The sequence below is a fragment of the Perissodus microlepis genome, chromosome 1 (genome assembly GCF_051167445.1).
Source record: "Perissodus microlepis isolate ML-2025 ecotype Zambia chromosome 1, ASM5116744v1, whole genome shotgun sequence".
Classification (NCBI taxonomy): Eukaryota; Metazoa; Chordata; class Actinopteri; order Cichliformes; family Cichlidae; genus Perissodus; species Perissodus microlepis.
This window is the reverse complement of record NC_140461.1, coordinates 12065772-12090661: the sequence shown is the minus strand read 5'-3', so window position 1 is coordinate 12090661 and position 24890 is coordinate 12065772. Positions and strand designations below refer to the sequence as shown.

General features: G+C 37.8%; 2 protein-coding genes across 5 annotated transcripts in view; both read left to right on the top strand.

Moving 5' to 3' along the window:
* Positions 1-719: 719 nt before the first annotated feature.
* sppl2a (signal peptide peptidase like 2A) lies at positions 720-15996 on the top strand. Of its 3 annotated transcripts, XM_084930032.1 has the most exons (17): positions 720-969; positions 2406-2516; positions 2601-2783; positions 4115-4204; positions 4291-4424; positions 4729-4886; positions 5002-5098; positions 5705-5806; positions 6008-6089; positions 6344-6418; positions 7591-7647; positions 9129-9176; positions 10183-10282; positions 10743-10823; positions 12639-12799; positions 14783-14816; positions 15519-15996. In XM_084930032.1, exons 1-17 carry the CDS (start codon positions 916-918, stop codon positions 15557-15559), a joined length of 1608 nt encoding a protein of 535 aa, XP_084786158.1. In that variant the 5' UTR covers positions 720-915; the 3' UTR covers positions 15560-15996. The 3 variants fall into 3 exon arrangements, with proteins under 3 accessions (XP_084786158.1, XP_084786164.1, XP_084786169.1); XM_084930038.1 differs by lacking the exon at positions 9129-9176; XM_084930043.1 differs by lacking the exon at positions 14783-14816.
* Positions 15997-20444: 4448 nt separating this feature from the next.
* trpm7 (transient receptor potential cation channel, subfamily M, member 7) overlaps positions 20445-24890 on the top strand; it is a 152683-nt gene continuing 148237 nt past the window's right edge. For both annotated transcript variants that reach the window (XR_014800406.1, XM_084930017.1), the window contains exon 1: positions 20445-20627. Coding sequence is in view for 1 of the 2 variants with exons in the window: in XM_084930017.1 (XP_084786143.1) it covers positions 20625-20627 (3 nt within the window). In the remaining variant the exon portion in view is untranslated. The remainder of the gene's footprint in view (positions 20628-24890) is intronic.

Genomic DNA, 24890 nt, shown 5'->3' with positions numbered 1-24890 from the left:
TTTTCTAATGATGCTGCCTAGGGGAAGCATGTATAATGTAAACAGAAGTGGTCCTAACACTGAACCCTGTGGTTCTGTTGATATCTAATAAAACCCAGGAAACAGGTGCTTTGGACATAAATTGACTGCAGTTTTTCTTTGCCTTTGGTTACAGTAATAACAAAGAGGCGATTTTACAAGAAAACAATTGTCAAATTTACAACAAAAAAAACATAATTGTGAGAAAATGTTAAAATATATGAGAAAAAAGAGAAACTGACATGAAAAAAGCCAATTTGCCAGACAAATCTGAAAAAATATGCTAATTTATGTAGAAGAATGCAAGATTACAAGAAAAAAATGCCACTTTATGAGAAGAAAGTGGACAAATTCATTTAAAAATGGCATATTTATAAGTAAAAAAAAAAAAAAGGAAAAAAAGCTGGATACAAGGAAAGGGTAATTGCATATTAATAAGAAAACAAAAGCAAATTGATGAGAAACTATGTCACATTTATGAGAAAACATGTGGTAAAAATACAAGAAGAAAGTTGTCTTTTCTTAACTTTGAAAGAATTAGAGCTCTGTCTTAAACACTGGCCATTATAATTTATCTGTCACTTATTATTTAAGTGAAAGAAGCTTAACTTAAACGTCTCCAAAGTTACACGGTGCTAAATTCGTGGATAGTACGAGGAGTGTGTGTGTGTGTGTGTGTGCGCGTGCCATATGTGTTGTTGTTCTGACGCTTTGGGGTGAAACAGAAACTCGCGGCTCAGCAGGTTTATGTCACAAGCCGATACAGGAAGTCCCCCGGCAGCTACTAGACAGCTAAACCACAGCCATGATGGAACAGCTTATGGGGTAGAAAGTGTCGTCGTGCCGTAAAGAAGTGATTTCATGTTGTCTGGATAGGTAAAAACGAGTGGTAACAAGATGGAAGGAACTGTCGCAGTCGTATTTTTGTCGCTCCTTTGTTTAGCGTCGGAGGTAAGTTGGTGAATGTTGATAACTAGCTGTTGACGGGCCTGATAGCCAAACTTACCGACGAAAAAACGGTCAGCTGTGACTGTTAACGTTTTGAATAAATGTTGAGCATGTAGTCGGTAGACAGTGTTAGTCTCTATCTCAGGGATTGTGTTTTCTTGTAATACAACCGTTTAAACTGGGGTTAATTGTTAGCTCTCGTGTTCATTTCAGTTAGCCTCAGTGCGCTACGACACGGAAAACTGTTTTACTGCTCTGCTGTTAGGGTAAGGTTGTTTTAAAGAAAGCTGAAATGAAGATAGATATAACTGTGTTGGCCGTTTTAATCTAATTTTACCGAAACCATGGAACTTAAAGACAGTGATTTCCGCGACGTCACCAACAAGGAAGTGTTTACGTTTGGATGAGCAGATCACAGCGCGGGTGTTCATGTGGGACTCTATACTAAAGCTGACAAGTGGCATGAAACTTTGAGATATCTAACTTTGAGAGTACAAAATAAAGTTTACGGATTAATGTGACAGCAATAATAAATAATAAAATAAAGTGATTAATAAGTGGCTGGGCTAAAATCCAAGTCCCCCCCTTTAAAAAATGTATAAAACTTTTAAAGGAAAAAAAATCATGAGCTCTATGCCCCAATGTATGAGCTAAATTTATGAGAAAATAATGTAAAATACATGAGGGAAAAAAACTTTCTGATAAATGTCAAATTTATGGGAAAAAGGACAGAAATTTTGTGGGGGGGGAGAACAGAAAATATGAGAATTAAACTGGTAACTTTATAAGAGAAAAAGTGGCAGATTTACTAGAAAAGCTGGCAAGTTTTCCTTCAGTCGTGTGTCCTATATAATATTAAAATATTTGTATATCCTAACATACATGGGCTGTTGTTGTTGAGATTTGATGGTGATAGTTTTGGAATTTATTTAAACTAACCTAGTTACTTTTAATTAATTATCCTATTTCATTAATAGGATGCTGTATCATAAACTAACCCAATAAGCATTAGCAGATTTATAGTATCATCTAGTAGGTTGTAGATCTCAACACAGATGATCTAAGCGTTGATGGGTTTTGTTTTTGTTAGTTCGGAAATGGAAAAGGGATGAACAAGATCCATTAGCTGGGGAAAAAAATTGTTGTTCTTAACTCTCCAAATGCATCTGTGTGGGCAAATGTTTTAAGTACTCTTTATAAAAAATAGATTATTGCACTTATGAATAGTTCAGAGCATGATGTGATTTTGATACCATTTTATACCATATTTTGTATTTATTTGTATTTGTCCCTTGGCTCAGTGTGAATGATTTATGACAAGGTACTCAATGAGCCTTAAGTGTGTTGAACATAGATAACATTTTACTGTCAAAGCAGGGCTGGGTTCAGATATTTTCCATATGTAGTGTATCAAAGGGGTACTATTTCTTTCTCAATAGATAAATGGCCAGGAAGCGATCTCGCATATTTCAAATGGAGATACTGAGAGGGAGTTCTGCATTGTTCACAATCACTCTTGGACCCCACTGGCACAGTCACTGAATTCTGCAGTAAGTTTTTCTATTTTACAGCTCTTTTGGTTGTGACACCTTTCCAAACACTGTCTTACTGTAAGTGTTAACGGACTTTTTCAGACGGAGTACCAGTTGGTGAATATGACTTCCTCTCTGCTGTGTGACAGCTCAGGGATCAATGCATCTTCAGTAATGGGCAAGGCTCTGGTGGTGATGAGGGGCAACTGTGATTTCAGCCAGAAGGCCCTTATCGCTCAGGGACTTGGAGCGATGGCTTTGCTCATTGCCAGCAATGAGACGCTGGTAAGATGTTAGCTTGATTAAGCTGATTTGAGATCTTCCTTTAATTTTTTTTTTTGTGGTTAGTTATTATTTCCTCTTTGCTGCTTTTGGGTGATCAGAGAAGTGCGATAGACAAAGGCGTGATTCAGGAAATGATACAGATGTGGTGTTTCTGTGGGGATTTCCATCTAAAAATGCTTTATTGCCTTGTGAAATAGTTTGGTGTCATTGTAATTCATTCATCTGTTAACTAGACAATTTGAAATTTTATTGATTACTTTTAAATTATGACATGAATCTGCTTTATGTCTTCACAAACAGATACCTCATATTAGAGTTGCTGTTACACGGCCGACACCCAAGAGCATACATGTGTTGTTCACTTAAATTTAACTGAAGTCAAATTTTATTAACATTCATTTGATCAGGAGCTCCCAGTGAGATCTAATCCCTTTCACACGCAGGACCTGCCCAAGTTTGCACCCATACAAATTTAAAATATGTAAAAAATGCAGTGTAAAAACAAGAAGAACAGCCCTGTCTCCTTTACTAAATACCTTATAATGCTTTCATATTTAACAATAGATCCATCCATCCATTCGCTTCCGCTTATCCTTTTCAGGGTCGCGAGGGGCGCTGGAGCCTATCCCAGCTGTCATAGGGCGAGAGGCGGGGTATACCCTGGACAGGTCGCCAGTCTGTCGTAGGGCCAACACACAGGGACAGACAACCATTCGCACTCACATTCACTCGCACATTCCCACCTATGGGCAATTTGGATTAAACAATTAACCTATCCCCACAAGCTGCATGTCTTTGGACTGTGGGAGGTAGCCGGAGAGAACCCACGCAAACACGGGGAGAACATGCAAACTCCACACAGAAAGACCCCGGCCTGATGGTGGAATTGAACTCAGGACCTTCTTGCTGTGCGGCAACAGTATATTTATGTTTAGATCTTCCTGCAAATGTCCAAGGTGACTAGTAACAGAAGAAGTAAACTGTAAGCTTACCCAGTATTGCTTTATTGAAAAATATACGCCAGTGTTGCATCCTGTGATCGGTGATCGCCAATCCACCAAATCATAAAGAGTGCATTGAGTCTCAAGACCACTAATACACATCTGCCCTGTACTTCTGTCCCTGCACGAACACTTTCACAACAAAAGCAAGCGGTAAAACTGATACTTCTACCACCTCACAAAAAATTTAATTCTATTCAGTTTAATTGATCTAGAGTCAATTTATTAAAAAAAGTCTCATCTCGAAGTGTTTTTTGTTTGTTTTATTGTTGCTCTATTATACTTGAAACATTCCCAAATCACTGATAATATTTATAAAAATGTCTTCAGAAAATCCCATCAGCCAACGAGTCGGAGTACGCAAAGGTCAATATTTCTCTCGCTCTCATGAGGTACAGGGATTTCCTGGAAGCTTGGCAGGTCAGAACTTTTTATTTTTAATAAATCCTTTAATATGTCTTGTTTGAATCTGATGACCATTTTTAACTCTTTGCATGCGTCCTCAGGTCTTCGGGAAGGAGATGCAGGTGAAGCTGTATGCTCCACCTTCCACAAAGATCGATCCAAGCATTGCAGTCATCCTGCTGATTTCCATTGGCACAGTTGTTTTGGGTGGCTACTGGAGCGGGGCGTGTGAGAGGTGAGATTTTTCAGTATTATACAGCTGTGAGCTGAAAACTCGTGTCTGTAATGATGTCTCATTAAAAATAAACCAAACATAGCAGAAAACACATTGATTTATATATTTTTTTTCATATGCAGTCAAATTGTCATTAACTGTGTAATGTCAATTGGTGATAATGATGTGAGCAAGTGACATTTAAATGTACTCTTGCTGAGATCATATGTATTGCATTGCTTCACATTTCATTCTACCTGATGTTGTTTTGTTTCTTCTAATTCAAACACAGTTCAAAGAGGGTTTTTTTGTTTGTGTGTTTCAGGGAACGGTTGAATAGCGGTGCGTCTGGAGGAGGAGGAGGCGGAGAAAGCAAAGCAGACAGTGGAGAGCTTTCACTGTACTCTCCTCTCAAAGTGGTTATCTTTGTTGCCTTGATGTGCGGGATGCTTGTCCTCATGTACTTCTTCTACAAAGTTCTTGGTTAGGGTTTTGTTGTTGTTGTTTGTTTGTTTTTTTAAATCAGTTCCTGGTTCTTTAACAGAGTAATTTTACCTCGAGTTTTGGTGATATGATCTATTTATTTATTTTTCTCCAGTTTACGTCATTATTGTTATCTTCTGCCTGGCATCTGCCTCTGCGCTCTATAGCTGTTTTGATGCAGTGATGGACAAAATCGGTTGCGGCACTTTAAGGTATGAGCCTCAGACTTTGGAACCACATTAAATATACACCACATCATTGTAGTTAAAACATTAAATAGATATCAGACCTTTAGAGAGAGTTTTTACTATTGACTAGTTCCTGGCGACTAATTTTGAGTGAGATATTATTTTGTTTGTATTGAAAAACCTGGGGAAATGACTGCGTTAAAGTGACGAAAAGATAAAAATTAACGTATAGCAAATTGGTTGAATGTACGGTAGGTCAGTAAAATGAGGAGCTTAGCCATGTAAAAGTTAAAAATGAATTGTGAATTTCTCCGGAAGTCACAGAGGGGGGATGCTGTCGTTGAGTGAGTGGTTTACACAAATGGTGAGGTAAAATAATCTAGGCAGAAGGGGGAAATTAAGTACTGCAAGTTCCAAGTGATTCATGGATAGTAAAGGTCTGATTTTTGATGTGTTACTAACATTTAAAAAACTTTTTTTTTTCTGTTTTTATATTAAAAAGACCAGTGGTTTAAAGCTTGAAAAGCTTCAAACAAACATCAGCGTCTCGGTGAATGTGTGCAAGAATTTTACTTGTTTTGTTTTTGTTTCTTTGTTTCTACCTAAATGTGGCTCTGTGTCTTTTTCCAGGTTCTCTGTCCGGAATTGGAACTTCTCAGTGAGGTCTCTCTTGTTGGCTGCTGTGTGCATTAGCATTTCTGTGGTATGGGGAGTGTACAGAAATGAAGACAGGTACACATTCACAGTCCTGTCAGTTTTCAGACATGATTACACCACTGTGGCAGGGAATTATTTTGGTGGTGAATTTCTACAACACTGTGGGATAAAATTACCCATAAAATTGTAACAATGTTTATGAGACAGTTTATCCTGAAATAGCTACATTTAAAGTAATGAAAACCCTAAAGTTAAAGAGGTCTTTATGTCTTGCAGATGGATCTGGATTCTGCAGGACCTCCTTGGCATTGCTTTCTGCCTCAACTTCATGAAGACAATTTCACTGTCCAATTTCAAGGTATTTTTTCTTGTACAATGAATACTTGCACTGTAGTTGTTCTATTTATACAAATATATATTTGTTCATATTTATCAACACTTCCTGTAAGAATGTCAGGCAGTGCTCCATTCCTAAGAATTTTTGTTTTTTCCAGTCTTTGATATTTGATTAAAAATGTTATAATCACACTCACAAAGCTTCTAGCAGATTTCCTCACATGGATTTTTGAGCCATGTAGTTGGTGATAATTTTTTCTTTCCAATGTCTCGTAGATCTGTGTGATTCTGCTGAGCCTCCTGCTTGTATATGATGTCTTCTTTGTTTTCATCACTCCTTTCTTCACTAAGGTATGTTTATCTTTATTTTTGTTTTTTATCTGTATCTTGTTGCTAAAGCAGTAATGTTGTTATTGATTTTTTTTAAAAACGAAGTTTTTGCTATTTCTCTGCATTTGCTGCTCTTATTGCCTCAAGGTCTGACACATTTTAGAATCCACTCATCAAATATTAGTTATACACTGAATTAGTTATTATTTTTTAATATGAAGTGAACCCTGCACACAAATTGATATGTACACCTCGGATGTTTTTGTCTATTAGCAAGTTCGTGACAAACTACAAAAATATCACCCTAATTTAATAAAAATTAATGTAGATGTGTGGCATGGAAAAGGGAATAATACATTCTTATAGTTGAACTTTTATTTAACCAGGAGCGTATAAGCTGAGAAAGCCAAAAGTAAGTTTACTAATAAAACAAACAAGAAATTCCACAAAATAAGTTTATACATATAAAAAAGTGAGATGCAGAAACATCTAAAAACGTCAGAGCTAAAACATTTAAAACGTCAGAATAGAGTCGTCTCAGGCAAAGAAGTAGCCATAAGGTTTATATATAACATTGGCAGCCATAAGAACACTTAAAAATGACTTAAATTTATTTAGTTTGACTACCTCTGTGAAATTCTGTTGTGGATCTGATCTGAGGCAGAAGGAGCTGTGAATTTCAGCTGTACTGAATTGAGGCAAAGTCTAGTTTGTTGTACTAGTTAGATCACTGGATGCCATGCCTGGACATAGATAAGTGAATCTTTACGGTTCAGGAATGCTTGAGCATAGTAGTGTGAGTGGTCCACAGGCCTGAGCATAGATTTTCACTTTTTCCTCAATGACAAACTGATGCTCTGCAGGAGTGCTTTTCAACAGCAAGAGTCTACGAAAGAGGGTGAGCGAAACAAACTGAAGTTTACTCCGGTTTATATGAGCACAAGCCATAAGGGGAGTGGGGATGTATAACAGTCGTGCTCAGGCGAGGCAACTATGTCTAGTGTGAGTACACTCTGTCTAAATTTTGGTTTAGATCTAGATCGCTTAGACAACATGAGATGAGGCATTAGCTTTTGCACTCTCTGAGGGCCTTTCTAACTGAGGATTTTTTGCTCTGGTGTTTTAGTATGATGTGATTTCATTTTCATTAAGTAATTTGATATGAATGCTTGGCATCTCCCCCTTTGCCACAGAATGGAGTAAGCATCATGGTGCAGGTTGCCCTGGGCCCAGATGCATTTGGAGAGAAGGTAAGCTTCCTGCATTGTTTCCTATCTTGAAGGGGAACTCCACCAAACTGTTTTTAGGGCTATTGTTAATTTGGAAAAAAAAACAATTTTTTCTTCACAGCTGCCTTTATCCATATCCAAGTCTGACTGTACTGATGTGAATGCAAAATCTCTTTCACATTATAAGAGAATTTCTTCAAATTTGGCATAAACATGCCCCCCCCCCCCCCCCCCCGCGCCATAAAGACTAGAAGGTCACTTAGAATTTTATTTTTTTATATTTCCCATCCATGGAGCCAGACTTGTCTTTTAAACTGGTCTTGAGCAAAAATTCTCCAGGGTTTCTAAAGGTCTGCCAAAGTTTTTCTTTGGCCATTGGCTGATTTTTCACTCGTTTTCAGGGGAATGTTTATTAGGCTACTTAACACTGACCGATGAATAATTCAAAGCTAAAAAAAGATGAACCTCTGTTGTGTCTACGCTTAACAGACAGCTTAGAAAAAAGGCTGTTGGAAATAAAGTTATTAGCTAAAAACCATATCTTAGCATGGTGTGCAGAGCGTCCTTAAAAAAATTAAGGAAGCTGAACAAGTAGAGAAGAAAAGAAGAAGTAACAGACTAAAAATATCTACCCTCATCGGATACAGTAACTGTCTAGAAGCAATTCTTAAGAAACAGGAGAAAATGAGACGAAGCTGAGGTATGCCAAATTCACAAGTGCTGGACTGAAAATCAGTGGCAACAGGTCCCATTGGGTGTTAAATCCAAATGATCAAAATGTACAAACGAGGTCAGGAGGGAGGGACAATAGTGAATGTCTGCAACCATCTGTAAAAGGCAACAGAGTTTCTGTCAGAGTTTGGGGCTGGAGCAGCTTCATATTTCAGCACGAGAATGATCCCAGCAAACACACTTCCAACACAGTAAAAGCACACCTGGATAGAAAAAATACACAGTGGAGCACTATTAGTCATCGATTGGTGTCCCCAGAGCCCAGACCTCAAAATTATTGAGGTAATGTGGGATCATCTTAACAGAGAACAAAAGAAAAGGCAGCCAATACCCAAAGAAAAGCTTTTTGTCTTGTTCAAGAAGCCTAAGAGTCCTGGTTCAACCATCATGGAATCACTTCAACCATATTTTTTCATTTTCCTAGCAAAATATAAAAACATGAGGGCTAACTCAAGACTTTTCACACTACTGTATACATAAAAATTCACAGCCTAATTAAGGCAACATTTTATGTCTAATGGACAAACTAATCTGCATTGTAACTCTTCTTTTAATACTCAGATTCACTTGTATAAATTTGGGTTCAGGAAAAAAAAATCACTCTTTACCAGAGTCACAAACGGAGCACTATAAGATGGGCTTGGTGGAACTCCCTTACACGTTTGTTATGGCTTCATTAACAACCCAGCTGACATGGACTGCTTGTTGTAGATGCCCTGAGGGGAATAATAGATTAACTATGCACTGGGGTTGGGTGGGTTCTGTCTTAGACACAAGGTGTGGAGATCCCCGCTGAACCCCAGCCTCCCTCTGAGAAAGTAAGGCTTGACTTGTTACCCATCCACTACTTTTTCCTTTTTTGTTTTGTTTTGTTTTGTTTTTGTTGTAATGATAGCTGAGGTGGGTAGGGAGGTATGGTGGCGGTTGATTTTTAGTCTGTGAAAGAACTAATTTTACGTTTTTATTGGGTAAATGTGTACATATGTTAAAATGTGTACATATATACATATGTTAAAATGATAAAAGGTTTATGTACATGTATCAATATGCATGTCTGTCATGCATGTCCAGAAGGTGGTTAAGAAGAAACTAATATGATTAAAAATATCTTTTTGGCACGAGAAAGATGTGGGGGTCTTTTTTGTTTGCAGCAAGTAATGTTGTGAGCTAGTTATGTGCACACACATGTTTTTGTTACAGGATATTAATAAAAAAGGTGCATGGTGATGGGTGCTTATAAGTTACCACATTTTCCAGCAATATTGCTTAAGAAAGATTAGAGCGGCAGTTTTACAGCTCATTAATTAATCAGGGATGCATTATTTTCATACTCCTTGAGACAAATTGTTTTGTATTCTTATTGATTTGTGTAAAAATTGCCTACACACATGGTGACTAACTTTTTTTTTTTTTTTCTTTGGTTTTCATTTTTTATTTTACTAAATTCCTGAGTGGGTTTGCTTGTTCTCGATCTTATTGTGGAAAAAATAAAAAATAAAAGTGGGAGGTAAGATTTAAGAAGTTCAGTTCAGGTATTACAAAAACACAATACTGACAACAATAAATGATAGCAGTCCTTTTGTTTAGAGCTTCTTTCTTTATGTCTACGCAGACCGGATGGATTCTGAAATATGGAAATGAAAGATTTAGCTGGAAATGTCTCTGTATCAGAAAATATGCAAAGTAATCTACAGCAGTGTAGAAAAGTGTACCTGCTATAGGTTGAATTCAAGTAAAGCTAAGGGACAGCCGTTAGATTAGGTGGAACACAAAGACACTGAACAAGATTTCTGCTGTTGGCCTTTTTTGTCATTTTTTTCTCAGCTTCCTGTGGTGATGCGTGTCCCGCGCCTCTTAGCTTGGGCTCAAAACCTGTGTATGATGCAGTTCTCCATCCTGGGCTACGGCGACATCATTGTCCCAGGTAAGGATATAGACGCTCTCACGGTTCACCTTTACACCACTGCTTATATGTGTGAGCATTTCTGTGTACGAACATTAGTTAGACATATGAAGCAATTCTTAACAATGTGTTAGATTTTGTTTTTAATACAAATAAAGGTTGTTGTTGTTGTTTTTTTTTTAATATCTAGTCTATTTCTTTGATTCAAAAACACAAAGAACAAAATAGGAAAACTAATTTAAAATTGCAGCTTGATAGCAAAATGTTAGGGTGCTTACTCAATAAATGCAGAGTCCGTGGTTTGAGTTTAGCCAGACTCTTCTTTAGATTTCATATGTCTTCGGTTAGTCTATTTACACCATTAACTGTAAATAGGGGGGAAAATGAATGAGTCACTAACCCATACATACAGGATTTCATACTGGATGATGTATGTGTAATGATGAGTGGCTCTCACCCTGCATTGTTGTTGCACCCACAGGTCTTTTGGTTGCCTACTGCAGCAGGTTTGATGTTTGGATCAAGAGCAAGAGGAAAGTCTACTTCGTCAGTTGCTGCATAGGTATCACACATCTGTTATCATTTTGTTGGGTCTGTCATTAATTTTCATGGATTTAAAAAAACAAAAACGCACACACAATGTCTTGTGTAAAGTCATTGAATTTTGGGAAAAGGGGGAAAATATTCAGATCGGGGTTTGATTTTTGCCAAACCCCGATCTGTTTGAGTGAATTGCTGGTTTAAACGTACACTATTTCTTTTCTTTTCTTATTTTCTTATCATATTGCATATGATCAGTCATTTTATTGACTGCCAGGACTGAACTCACATTTTTCAGATTGAACTTCATGCAATGTCACACAAACGCTTATGAGCTCTTTTTAGTTTTATTACTCATAAAATGTGGTCTGATCTTCATCTATGGCAACTTGACTTAACTGATAACATGAGAACATTTGTACATTTCATGTCTTTATTACACAAACTGAGAAATCATTCACAGTGCAGGCTGGAAAAGGCAAGTGAACTCTCGACTTACGTGACTTGTAGAACCTCTTTCAGTCACAACGGTCTCCATTAGAAATTCTCAAAATTGCAAAAAAAAAAAATTTTCTCTTTGTTTTTTTTTTTCCTGGATTTTTAATGCTGTGTTGTACCAATGCAAACACACTACCTCATTCACTTGGTCTCTGTTGTCTCTTTGTTATACATACATATAAGCGCACACAGCAAAAAATAATATTGCATAGCAGTAATCTATAATATTTAATAGCATGATAATGGGACTGTGTGAATGCATATTTCCAACATTTAAGTGGTAATGTTTTTTCAATAATGTTTACAAAAAGCCCAGACTCACCCTGCATCTTACTGACCTTGTTCTCAGCAGAGGCAGTGACAACCTTGCTCAAATCCAAAGTCCTGTTGGTATACTCATCATGTTCTTCTCTCTCCTTCCTCTTTAAAATTGGCATACCAAACATAATTTATTGTGTCGCTGCACTGACGAAGTATTTTATAAGAACACTTGCAAACAGACCGTGATGTTCCTTTCACCGTGTGCTGCAGCTTGGATGACATTTTCGTGTTGGTGTGCAATGCCTTGTACCTCCAAACAAGTTTTTTTTTTTTTTAGCTTAAAATGGTTCAATAGTTGGCCACAGAGCATTGTCTAAAAGTGGACTTTTGCAATCTTCATCCCACGGTCTGAAGATATGATTTTAGGCTAATGATGATCCTAAATTGGTCGTGGTGTGAATTTGAGCATGAGCCCCACAGCAAACTGACTATCTGTCGGGTCTCCAGCCCTCCAGCCCCTGAACTGGATAAGTGGAATAGAAGGCCTTTAGAAATACTTTACAGGCTTTTCCAGCTCATTACATCTCTGTAATTTATCTTTTGAACATTGTTGAGATTGAAGTATAATTCAAACAGAGTAATCTCTCGAGGGTAACTTTATTTAAAAAAAAAAATTTACAACCCATACTTCAAATGTCATCTTCTTAATTGGAGCACATGAGTCAAAGACAAGTCGTTAGCACAACTTTTTCCAGCTTGAACTGTTGATAACTACCTAGTTTTACTATTGAATACATGAATATAGCTTTTATGCATTATTTTGTTTGTTACCATTTTTATGACCTGCAAGTTCAATTCTCTGTACTTTCAAAGGGTTCACTTGTATTTAGCTGCAGTTTTACTTTTTAGTCTTTGAGGTTTATTAGCTGATGTAGTAATAAAGTTTTATTTACAAGTGCACTGAATTAGCTTTTTACTGAGTCTCTTTTTACACTTGTCAACTGAAAGGCTGCCATATAAAGCCAGGTGTAAGCTTTAAGTTTACCATATCTCTTTCCTTCTTCATATTTCTTTTTAGCCTATTTCCTGGGAATGATACTGACATTCATCGTGATGTTGCTGTCAGGAATGGGACAGCCTGCTCTGCTCTACTTAGTGCCCTTCACTGTGATAACTTCTGCTGTGGTGGCAGGCTGCAGGGGGGAGATGAAGCAGTTCTGGGCTGGAACCACATACCAGGTGAGAGGAGGAGAGGGAGAATTGTATTGGTGTTTTTCTATTATTCCAAAAAACGTCATTCCTCTTGTAGCTGTCATATTTGACTGTCAATACTTTATTAAAAAAAAAAAACTGTCAACATTTTGCTCTTTTTAAATCCAGAGGACGGAATAAGAAGTGTAGTCACAGACTACGTGATTATTAATAATTTACCTTACTAATATGGAAATCCTGACATGCTTTAGTTGTAGGCTGTCTTTGTTTACCATAATGAAATGACAATCCGTTAAAAAAGGAGGAAAAGGGAAAGATCACTTGTTAGTTTTCCTATGTGTTCCTGTGTTAGCTGGAGTTCTTGGAAGAAAACTTGACTGTTTGCTTGCTGGATTCTTGCAGAGCGAGTTTTTCTTGATTGGTAGCGTTTAAAACAAACAGAAAAATCTTGTTTGCTGTCAGCTGAAGTTCCATAGCATGCATCATTTCTAATTTGCCTGTCAGCGGTTCATATACAAGTCAGCTGTGAAAAAAACTGGTCTCACCTGACACAGCAGGCTGTTCAAAAAAAGTGCTTATATTATATTGAATTGCATGCTGGCCTCAAAGAATGCTGTTTATTCCAGGCTATTTTCCCTGTTGTCTAACTGTTTCCTGACCTTAAAAATATGTGACCCCCGTTGTGAATGGTTTTAACTGGAACTGCTGCTGGCTTAAATGATGGCAAATGTGAAAACAATGATGATTATCTTTGCATGGATTTCTGTAAACTCTGACCTAATATACAATCCAAAAAACATGCATATTAGGTTAAATCTAAGTTGGGCATATTTGTAGATATGAGTGTAAATGTTTGTCTGTCCTTATGTTTTAGCCCTGTGATAGACCTCTCCAAGCTGTTTCCCCGTCCCTGACCATGAACAGGCTCCAACCATTTGGTGACCCTGAATTGGAAAAGCAACTAGAAAATGGACATGATATCTATAAATTCTGTTTTCCAGACATGTCACTTGGAAATTTGTGGAATATTGTAGCAGTGTTATTCAGCTACCTCTCCTGTTAATCTCGGTGATATTAGTCTAGATAAACCACATGTCCAGCAGTTCTGATCCAACTTTAAGGTTCATTCTGACTAAAATCTATAACAGCTGGAGATAGTGTACCAAGCAAAAAAGTATTTACAATATACTGAGAAATACATAGTAAACAGAGAATTAAAAAGAATGACAGTAGAATCAAAATTAATGAAATGTTGGAGAGCAAGAATAAATTAAGCCTGCTTTTGAAGGAACAGAAGAAATACACCAGTTAAACTGGAAAGGATAATGAAACCAAGTGTGTTCTTAGTTGAGATTTGAGTACTTAATGAGGTTGACTCCTTGGTCTTAAATGGATCGTTTTTACAGTGAAAACCAGTCTCCTTCTTTGAACTATTAAAAGCTGTTGATCAACTGACCCAAGCATATGGCATGGTGCATAAAATGATAACAAATCTGATAGATAAGCTACAGTCGGCTTACCTAAGCTGATTGTTGCTTATAAGATGATTGTTGCTTGTGATAGACGGGACCATGCAATCACTAAATATAGAAGCAACTCAGCAGGGTTCAAGGATGTTAGGAACTGGTTTTATCGTTTGTTTAATGTTTGAGCTTGTTAAATCAAAACAATAAAACCAAGCATCTAAACTATACCTTTAGTTCTGAGATTGCCTTTATGATACAAAGACAGCCATCAGTCAAAAATATAACTTGAAATTTATTTCTCACACGAGAGAGGCTTATTATGTTTGAAAGGTTTAGGGAAATCCATGCAGCCAATATGAAAATATCTGTGGTTCTCACATTTGCCATCCAGACATTCAAAGTCATCACAAAACATTAAACTTGTAACACTCTGGCAAGGCTGGGTGAATGTGTGTGCGTGTGTGTGTGTACGTATGTCCATGAGAGTGAGACACGCACAAACTGTAAAAGAGAGACAATTCTGACCTGGCTTCATTTTCACCAGGTCTTGGACTCATCCAGGGAACCTTTGCTGTCAGGTGTGCTTCCCTCCAAACCCCAGACCTCTCCCCTGCAACGCTCCTGTCATTAATGTCACTTACTGCAGTGCCTTATTGTCTCTTATCAGCTTCTTTATCACCCTTTGTTTTGACATTTTAACTCCTGATTTCCAGGGTCAGTTTGATATTTAGAGACAAACTACATATTAACTCTTTTAAAATTCAAATAAATTTTAGGACAGAAGTTTGAGTGTGAAATAATACATCATTTTAGCCATTAGGTGTCTCCAGTTGACTGAAAATAATCTTTGATGTGTCTAAAGTGACTCGCAGTGATATGATAAAGTGGACTTGTCTAAAAGCTTTGGCCCTGGAATGACATTAACTTATTTCCTTTGGTTTTTTTTTTAGTTTTTTGTTTGTTTGTTTTTGTCCTTTTTTGTTTCCTTTTCCACTCTCTGCTCATTCCAGCTTTTTTTTCAATGGACAGGATTTAATAACTACCCCATCCTTCATGCAGTTCCCAATGTGTTCATGTTGCCTTTTGCATGATTTTGCTTGCAGTTGACGTGGGAGAGCTGTGGCATGAATTTTTGAATGCATTATCTCTGTTGTTTGTTATTAGTAGAACAAATCATATATGCAGCTTGCATTATAAATTCAAATGCTGCCTATGAGTCTGCCTTTCTTACTAAACTAAAAGATTAAAGTAAACATTAACACGTCTTTCCTTTTCTTTAGAGAAAAGAACTGACCGATCCGTAGACGGCGAAAGATGCTGACTTACAGTGTTGAATATGGACTCTCTTCTTTGTCTTTTTTAAAATCTCAATTTAATATTACATTTGCAAAGCAAGGGAACACATGTTATTGATCAAATGATCCTTCAAGCAGTACATTTTGATTGATGTGAAAGGTAAATGAATGCTGTGTAGATGCAACTGAGATATTAAAGTGATTAAAAACACATGCTTAGCGCCTGAAAGTTGTGTCAGGTTCACTCTGAGAAAAACATAATGACAACTTTGCCTTGGTGATGATTGAGAACAAGAACGCACTTTATAATATTCAGCTTGGCAGTTGTTACATCATTGGGAATGGGTTTGGGCTTTAAATTACTTGTAGCTATTTTGATAACTAGGGTTTGTGTGTAACCTGTTTGTAAGATGTGATTTCTTTCGTTGCCTTATATTAAATAAAAAAAACAAATTGTATTTCATGTTCTTGTCTGTAGCTTTCTGATTTTTAACTTGTGACTTTTAAGTGAACAAAGTCTTCCTATAGGTGAAGTGCGCAACAACCCCAGTTGTGTGTGTGCGTTTGTATGCGTTAAATTCTTTAACAAGAATTTTAGCATATTCTTGTTAAAATGTAAGTTGCTGTTGTGGGGAAAAAAAGAAGCCAGTATATATTTCACAGGTTTTTCCCACCTTTAATATGACCTATAACCTGTACATTTCACACAAACCACAGACGTGTTGAGTAAATTATTTTTATAACTTTAAATGCTAATATAAATTGTACATTTTGAAAACTTGCACACATTTTTGTAAACATACAACTATTTATCAAAAAGTGCAGCCAATACACCTGGTGTTTGTTTTTTTTATTTTGTACAACCATTTAAAAATATTACTATAACGAAAATGAGAGAACAATCAGGTGTCTTAAAAAGATGCCCCACAAATTATTTGTGCCAGTAAAAAAAAAAAAATTTTTTATCTGCCACAAGACAGAGGAGAACACCACAGCGATAAACCTGCAGGCCTGACAACAGGAGGTGTATCACTCCTCTTTTCCTCCTGGAGACAGCGTTTGCATTGCAATCTGCCTTTGTAAATGGTAAATGGACTGATTCTTATATAGCGCTTTTCTACTCTCCTGGAGTACTCAAAGCAAGTACAACATTCCACATTCACCCAGTCACACATGCACTTTCTTCTAGACTTCTGCGTGCTTCCTAACTACATTCATACACATTCACACTCCGATGTTGCATCGGAGAGCAATTTGGGGTTAGTATCTTTCCCAAGGATACTTGACATACAGACTGGAGGAGCCAGGGATCAAACCACTAACCTTCCGATCAGTAGGTTAGTGGTTTGTGACAGTCATTAGTGCCCTCACTGACACGCAAAACAAAACGACTACATAACAGACTAACTACACACTCCACGCTAAACCTCACAAATCTCTCACATCTCAAAACTCGCTATCGATCTCTCTCTCTCTCTCTTTCACTTGTTTGCTCTGTGTCTCTGCCATCACTTCCAAAACTTTCCCCTATTCCTAAACAACCAAATCCCACGTGTTTACTTTTTTTTTTTAAAAATTGGTCGACATGCTACATTTTTCCACCGATAGGAAAGAGATGGCTATTTTTTTTCTTTAGTGTTTTTGTGCTGTCCTTAGAAAATGCTTTAAAAAAAAACCCAAAAACACACAAAACGTGACAATAGTGTTTAGAAAAAAGGCTTATATATTTTTTTTTTAAATCTTAACTCTGGATTTAGTGGTCTGTCATTAAAATTTAAAAAACGGTGTATACTTTGAAGTCTGAACTTTCAACACAGGCTGAAATAGAGACTCAGTGTGGCTGCAGCTTATTGGAGCTTAAAGTCAGCTTAAATCAGTCATGTGACTTGGAGGTGCGGTGTGTCCGTGGACCCCAAAAGGTTAATAACGCTCACCTTTATTCCATTTCCAGAGTGCACCAACCAACCACCTGTGTGAAATAGGGCTGGGTATTGTCACTGATTTCTAGGATCGATTTGATTCCAATTCACAAGGTCCTGATTCGATTCGATCCACGATTTTGATTCAATTTGAATTGGGGAAATTTTGTCTCGGACAGTCAGAAATATTATAATTCTGATCATTTATCAGTACTAACACTTGTGAGACTTCATCAGAGGTGTAAGCATCACAGCGGATGCCAAAGTACCATGTCAAAGTACCTGAGGATAAAACAGAAAAACATTAAGGAGATTTTTCTGGCCTGGCTTTTTATAGCAGATATCCTTAAAAATATTCTGCAGTAGAACAAAAACAAAAGAAAACCATGCATCAACATATGAACATTACCTGATGCTGCTGAAGTGAAGCAGAGCAAAGTTACAGAGGTTTGATTAAAGACACAGCTAAGCGTTTTGCAATTTGCCATCATTTTAAAAAGTTTACATTTCTTCGGTATTGAACAGCAGAAATGCGTTTTCTTCTCGGAGGTCATTAAAAAAACACACACAAAAACACTGGCCGACAGCGCTGTACACAACGGTAGACAGGTGGGTAATAAGAAAGCGAATAATGCAGAAAATTGTGATTTTTAGATGAGAAACTGTTCTTAAAGTACACTTAGAGAGAGAGAGCGAGAGCTGTGCAGGAAGTGTGATTTTATTGTGGTGGAAGCAAAACAGCAAAAGTAAGAGGAAATTATCAATATATTCAGTTTTAGAATTTATATTCACTTTTAACTGTAACTACGCTCAAAGTGCTTATGCTATCTTATTTTAATAAACAACACTGTCATATGCAAAACTAGGGTAGCACTTGTGGTGGCAAGAGATGATTTTAGGATGGTACATGCCACCCCCATGCCACCCTTCTAGATCCACCCCTGCCCTGGACCCGGTTCTTCCTGTGGAAAGGGAGTTCTTCTGCCCCAACATTACCAAGAGCTTGCTTAAGTGGGATTGCTGGATGATGGGGTTGTAGGGTCTTTATCTTAAAATGTCTCTCGACAGTTGTTTACGGGTTTGCACTATAGTGATGGTAAATTTGATTCTTTTTACTGAATTGAGTTTTAATGAGTCACTCACCAAAGTGAATCGGATTTTTTGAGTCATTTGATTCACTGAGTCAGTTGACCAGAGAGTGCAAAAAATTTACATTTTCACTCAAACTTAATTTGTTTCTCTTTTCATGTAAATCCTACTGCTAAGATGAATGATTCTAAAAATATATATATATATATTTTATAGAGCAAAAAAGAGCAAAAACATTTCTAAAATTAAGCAATTTCCTATCAAATTGTTTAATAAACATTTATTTTGTTTTTTGTTTTTTTTATTAGTATTTTCCTCAAATGTGTTAAATATATATTTTCTCATCTAAATGTCCACTGAAATGTGAGCCAGGGGGCGGTAATGCGCCTTAACATTGGTTGCCAACCAAGAAGAAGTAGAAGAAGCTGTGCGCCAGGAGGGAGGGGGTGGGTGAGTGAGTGAGTGATTCGTTCGCTCTATGATTCAGCACAGGAGGGAGGGGGTGAATGAGTGAGTGATTCGTTCACTCTATGACTCAGCACAGGAGGGAGGGGGTGAGCGAGTCCTAAGTGATTCGCTTAGGCTTACGATTCAGCACAGGAAGGGAGGTGGTGAGTAGCTCAAATGTGCTGTTAGCATGTTAGCAGAGCGATGCTACTGTGAACCCAGGAGCTATCCAGTCGTTAAGTGATGACGTGACGAATCCTACTTCCGGGACTAAAGTAGTCTGCGTTTAATATGGCTTTTGTGTTTTTAACATGTTTAATGTTATGTATTTTCTTCTATTTAATCTCAAAAAGCTCATAAAACAGTCAGTGATCACTGTTGACCTCCCTCAGCTTTTATTACCGCTAATCATTTATTTAAGCTCAGTTTTTAAAACCTTAGGATGTAACTACAGCCCAGCCCATGAAGCAGCATATGAATGACTAACCTAGTATTGTGGATTATCTCAGTTGTTCTCCTGGCTGAAGTTTGGTCCTTTTACAGCATCCTGCCATGCGATTACATTTGTTCCTGACCACCGAGAACACGTTAACTTTTATCAGTGGAAAAAAAGTTAGCTTGTTTATATTATGCTAACATAGCTGTGTCGCTAGCGGTCACGTAGCACACCAATATATACCAGCTAGCCAAACTTCAGTAACCCTACAAACGTCACTGCTGTCTAGTTTTCTGTCTTCATTTATGTTGGAAGTGATAACAGAGCTGTACCTTTTAATTTGTTTCCAAAACCTGCAGTCAGGACATGCTATATTGTATTTAGATAGAAGCTAGCGAGCTAACTTCCTGCTAACTTCTTACTCCGTTAAATGTCATAAATTCCGTTTTCATGGATGCCTGGATGTTAAACTCAATTGTTACATCTGGTAGAGCAGAACGCTGATCATTTTATTAAAGATGAAAGACTTTAGACAGTTTTTCAACTCTCAGTAATGCCATAGTGATCGTTTGATATATGGACCTGCAGCAGAGTTTAGGCCCAGACACGGCTAGTGACGTCAGACTTAACGAACGGATTGTCTTGATGTGAGCTTCTACTCAGGGTTTTTCTTCCAGTTCAGAGCAGAATTTTTTTTGTTGAGATACTGGATGTTGTGTTTCTCTCCACAATTTTAATTATAAGCTAGATACATTGCTGCTAACAGCAACAGGGATGAGTCAGTGGGGCTTGTGAATCATGATTCATGGGTCAGTAAAGTGATTCTCGAGTATTGAACGATTCGTTCATGATTCGCGCATCACTATTGCACTATATGAATAAAACTGAATTTAATCGCTTTAGCGTAAGTCGTCACCTCGTGGCGTCTTCGTAAAAACAGAGGAAATAAAACAAAGCGCACATGTGGCTGCTGGCTCCGCCTCCGCCACGTGACAATGAGCTGGCTGAGTCAGCCGGCTCGTCATGCAGCGTCAGTCTGGAGTCGCACAATTATGAAAAGGCAACCTTCCGTTGGAGCTGCACCCGAAGCGGATCTCTCCAACGTCTACCGGGCTTTCCTTCCAAGGCAAACTGAGAGTACCGCTGATAGATGGATAAAAGCCACGACAGAGCTCTTCCTGAGTCTCAACGGTGAAGAGAATGGTATGTGAAGCTCTCCGGGTGGTCAGCTGCCACCCCTGGGTTTTATGGTCTGGTTAAATTGGCGCGGAGGATCATCGTGACTGATCGAGGTTTGAGTGGCAGGTTCCCCCCAATGCATGCTTTCTCCTGCCTGGTCAGGTACCTAGCTGGGGTCGCGGTGACGTTTTGCCGTTTTTTTCCCCCTTTAATCGCTGCATGGCTGTTTAGTTGACACATTGTAATGTGAAGGTAGTGTGCGAAGAGCGCACAGTGACACATCATCTCTCAAAGAAAACTCCAAATCACACACGGGCGTAACGTTAGCAGGCTAAATAGCTAGCGAGCTAGCGCTATACTAAGCTAGTGGAGCAGCAGCAGTGGTAGCTGGCCGATATGAGCAACGCTGTCTTTGAGCTTTTCTTCACCTCACGATCATTTAGACCTGATAATAGCAGCTAGCACTTGTTTAAGACGTCTCCTTTAGCTGTCTCAGATGTCAGACAAGACACGCTGTCATTACCACCAACAAGTCAATGCAACCCTGAGTGGCTGCCAAGTCTGCGCAGACGTGCCAGCGTCAGGAAAAGTAAAGTAGCGTTGAAATGCTCATTTTATTAGCTCAGGTTTTGGTGAAACGCCTGTATTTCTGCTCATGTTGGGCTGGACCTGAACGTTTCAGGCCTGTTGCAGTCATTGTTGTGGTTTTATTCCTGGAGAGAGTCAGAGAGACAGGGAGGAAAAAATAAACTGGAATTGGTTTAGACAACTGGGTTCGAGCCGAGCGCGTGCGCGACGACTATTAAAAAGTCGTCATCAATGGAGTGTCGATTCTAGGATTCACCATGGCAACCGTAGAGGAGAATGATGTCCTTGGTAACGTCCGCTGGACTTATATCTGTTTGCTTATTTCTCTGAATATACTCGTAGTGTTTTTCGTGCGTTTAAAACCTACAAGGGCCCTGCAGAAAGTATTAGGGTCACATAAAAAATATTTGATTGTCATTCCACCTGTACAGGGAAATTGTATGTTATCTTAATTCAGACATCAAAGAAAAAAAAGACTTAAATAATCTACAACAATATACAAGATATTTCACTTTTACATTCTATGAGCATTGATTGCCAGATTGATTCTCTTAAAAAATGTGTTTATTGTTTTTATGTCCTGGATCGTCTGCTAGCCTACGCTCAAACAGGAAGCGTCCAGTGTGGGATTCATCTTTTATGATGATCCTGTTGGTTTTTTTGAGGTAATGGGAACTGTAACGATCTTCTAAGGAGGGCGTCTGATGATCTGCTCAAACCCTTTCGTCTTTGCAACTGAAGCTGTCAGAGTAGACAGACACACACACACACAGTATGTTTATATGTCCTCTTTGGAGCAGACGTGGAAGGACACAAGCAGTTTTTGGGTAAGGTGACTCTTTCTGGTGATCATCACGAAGTAAAGTATGTGTTGGTTGTTTTTCAGCTTTACTCTCAGATTTTCTGCTTTATTTTCAAAATGCAAATGAAATATTTTTTTAAATATTTTATCGTAATGAGACTCTAATACTCCGTTTGAGGGTTTTGGCCTTTCACCAAAGAAAAATCACCAGGACTGTGATTAAAATATATTTAACCAGCATTTTCTTAAAGTCCAGTTTAATTTACCGAACTTAAACACATCTTTATTGTTAAAATGCTAATGATAAAAGGAAAACATTGTCTTCTGTTTGCCAGAAAAACGCTATAAAATTGTCGGTCCTACACACCCTAAAATACTGTTACAATTCTGTATTTTTTATATTAAGTATTTAATGATTGGACTGCAGTATTAATAATAAGCCTGTTAAATTATACTTTCACACCGTCAGCAGTATTGAAAGTTTTCCTTCCTGGTTTTGGTCTTGCTTTTACCTTTATTAAAAAATTTTTTAAGTTCCTCATATTTGTATCCAATCATAGTTTCTTCGTTTGTAAGGAGAAAAATAATCTACACCAGGGATGGGCAATTATATTTTCCAACGGGCCACATCAGAAACTGGAACTGTTGTACTGTGTAAGTTTACAAAGAGATAATATTGTTAAGCTGAAGTAAATTCTGCTCAGTATTACTGGTCCGACCCTCCTGAACAGTCCCGAATTCTCTTGTGGTTTCTTGGGAAAATGAATTGCCCATCCATGTTTGTGATTTTCATCTTATTGCGCATTGACGTATTAAAATAATACACCTTTGTGTGACTACTTAACATGATACAGATGTTTATGATTAGTGATGTCAGATATTGAAAATTCTGTTTTGGAAATGTTAAACTTTCTTCTGTTTCAGGCCCCTGGTATATTGACAGAATCTCCACCTGTCTATATACACAAGAGCTGCCTTAATGGTCTTGCCATCCCCTCAGAGAAATCGTTGACAGTCTTACTATTTAAATTATATGTATTTGACTAGGAATAAAACCCCACCCAGAGGTCCTAATCACGGAGTAATCAATTGTCAATAAATTATTCTCAGCCAGTATTAGTACAGTTGCGTTAAAATAGCAACCTGGCTGATATTCATATACTTTTTTCTTTTGTTCCTGTCTTTAATCCAAGAAAAAAATATATATATGAAAAACAAACAAACAAAGAAAAACTATTGTCATGTCAAAACTGGTCTAATGTAATGGCTAAGAATTATACCATATGTTTTTGTATTCAGCTTTCCATACTCAGCTTTGATTATTATGACTACACAATTTGGGTACTTATAGTAAACTTCATGTAGTCATAGTTGTTAGTTTAAATTATACTCAAAACAGTGAGTTTAAATCTGCATGTAGGTGATTTGACACAATGACTTTGCTGTACTCTGAGAGCAGTGATATAATGTAATGCAAATTAATTTGGCTTTGCACACATCATGTCCAACAGCTGCTGATTTGATAAAGAAGACCTTCCAGCAAGCAGGCTGAGTGTTTTACCTCTTTTTGGAATGAAAAAACATATTTTTCTGCGTTTTGTCATCAACAAAACCAAGAGTTTTCACTGAACGTGCTCTCTGGAATGCTCCCTGAAGACTTGCCCAAACATGTGTTTGCAAGTTGTATTTTTTCCTGTCTGTAAAACCACGACCTCCCTTTTTTCCAAGAACTTGATGGTACTTCTCGTACTTTTCCTGTGAAACAGAATGACGGTTCAGGGTGGATGTAAAGAGAAGAAGTGAAGCAGAAACAGCTGTGAATTAGCCGCCTTGTCCATAGTTTTGTTGGTACTCAGAAGGGAACATTGACTATATCAACACAGATATGCTATGTCCTTGGATCTTACCTGTGTGAGAATGGTTTAGTTTAGGAGTCATTGAAATGGTTAAAAATGTCATCCACGATTTATAAACATCCATGTTACATCTACTTTTATTTATCTACTTTTATTAATAATATATTTTTTTAAATATATTTACACTGCAGCTGTCTTTAACTTGTAAGTTTTTTTTGTATAGACTGCTTGATGTCCAGTATTGCAGGAAATAGTCTGGTGAATTCACTACTAGTTAGTGGTCATCTTCTTAAACCAGACTATTTTCAAATGTAGGACCAAAGCTAAAGTGAAACATTTCTCCTCCATGTTAGAAAGCACAACTTAAGGCAATGTCTCGTCCTGATTCTACTGATATTTTAGAGCTTTGTGCAAAAGCAGCTTGAGATTATAGTAGCCTGTAGTGTGTCTTTTACCCTTTACTTTCCTCAGTGTTGGCCTGAGCAGGTCACACGCTCCAGCTTACCTCTACATTTGCACACACACACAAGCCCATTTGAAGATGGCAGATAAAGTTTTTTCCACTGGAACAGCACTGTGCAGGGTTCTCAAACTCAAAAATAGTAGCAGTCACAACTTGTGAATTTTTGTGAATGGGGTGTTTCTCTGTAGTATCCAGCTGACTGCTTTCACTTGTGTCACTTGTACAGCTTGTGGCCCATTTCTGACTTGTGGGTGCTCCAGAGTTCCCCGAAAGAACTGCAAGACAGTTATGTTTTTACTTGTACAGCACGCTCTTTATTTATTTATTTATTGGCTTTTAATACACCATTACCTTGGCACTGTCCCTACTCTTGTTTCTGCTTAAACCGTAGTTTTCAGAGGTTCGTATAGCTGTCTGCATCAGATGTTGAGAAGGAAAGCTATCACATGCTTTAGTGAACTAGGTAATACAGCTTTCTGGATGCAGCACTCAGGAGGCTAGCCTGATGCTACCCCTATATCCGCCCCATGCAGTGCAGTCTTTCAGAGCTTTGCCCCAGAGGGCATGAATGTGTGAGC

Coding starts and splice junctions, on each gene's coding strand:
- sppl2a (XM_084930032.1), top strand. CDS start 916: ATGGAAGGAACTGTCGCAGTCGTATTTTTGTCGCTCCTTTGTTTAGCG. Junction 2,784..4,114: donor TTGCCAGCAATGAGACGCTG/GTAAGATGTTAG, acceptor AAATGTCTTCAG/AAAATCCCATCAGCCAACGA. Junction 9,177..10,182: donor CCCAGCCTCCCTCTGAGAAA/GTAAGGCTTGAC, acceptor TTTTTTTCTCAG/CTTCCTGTGGTGATGCGTGT.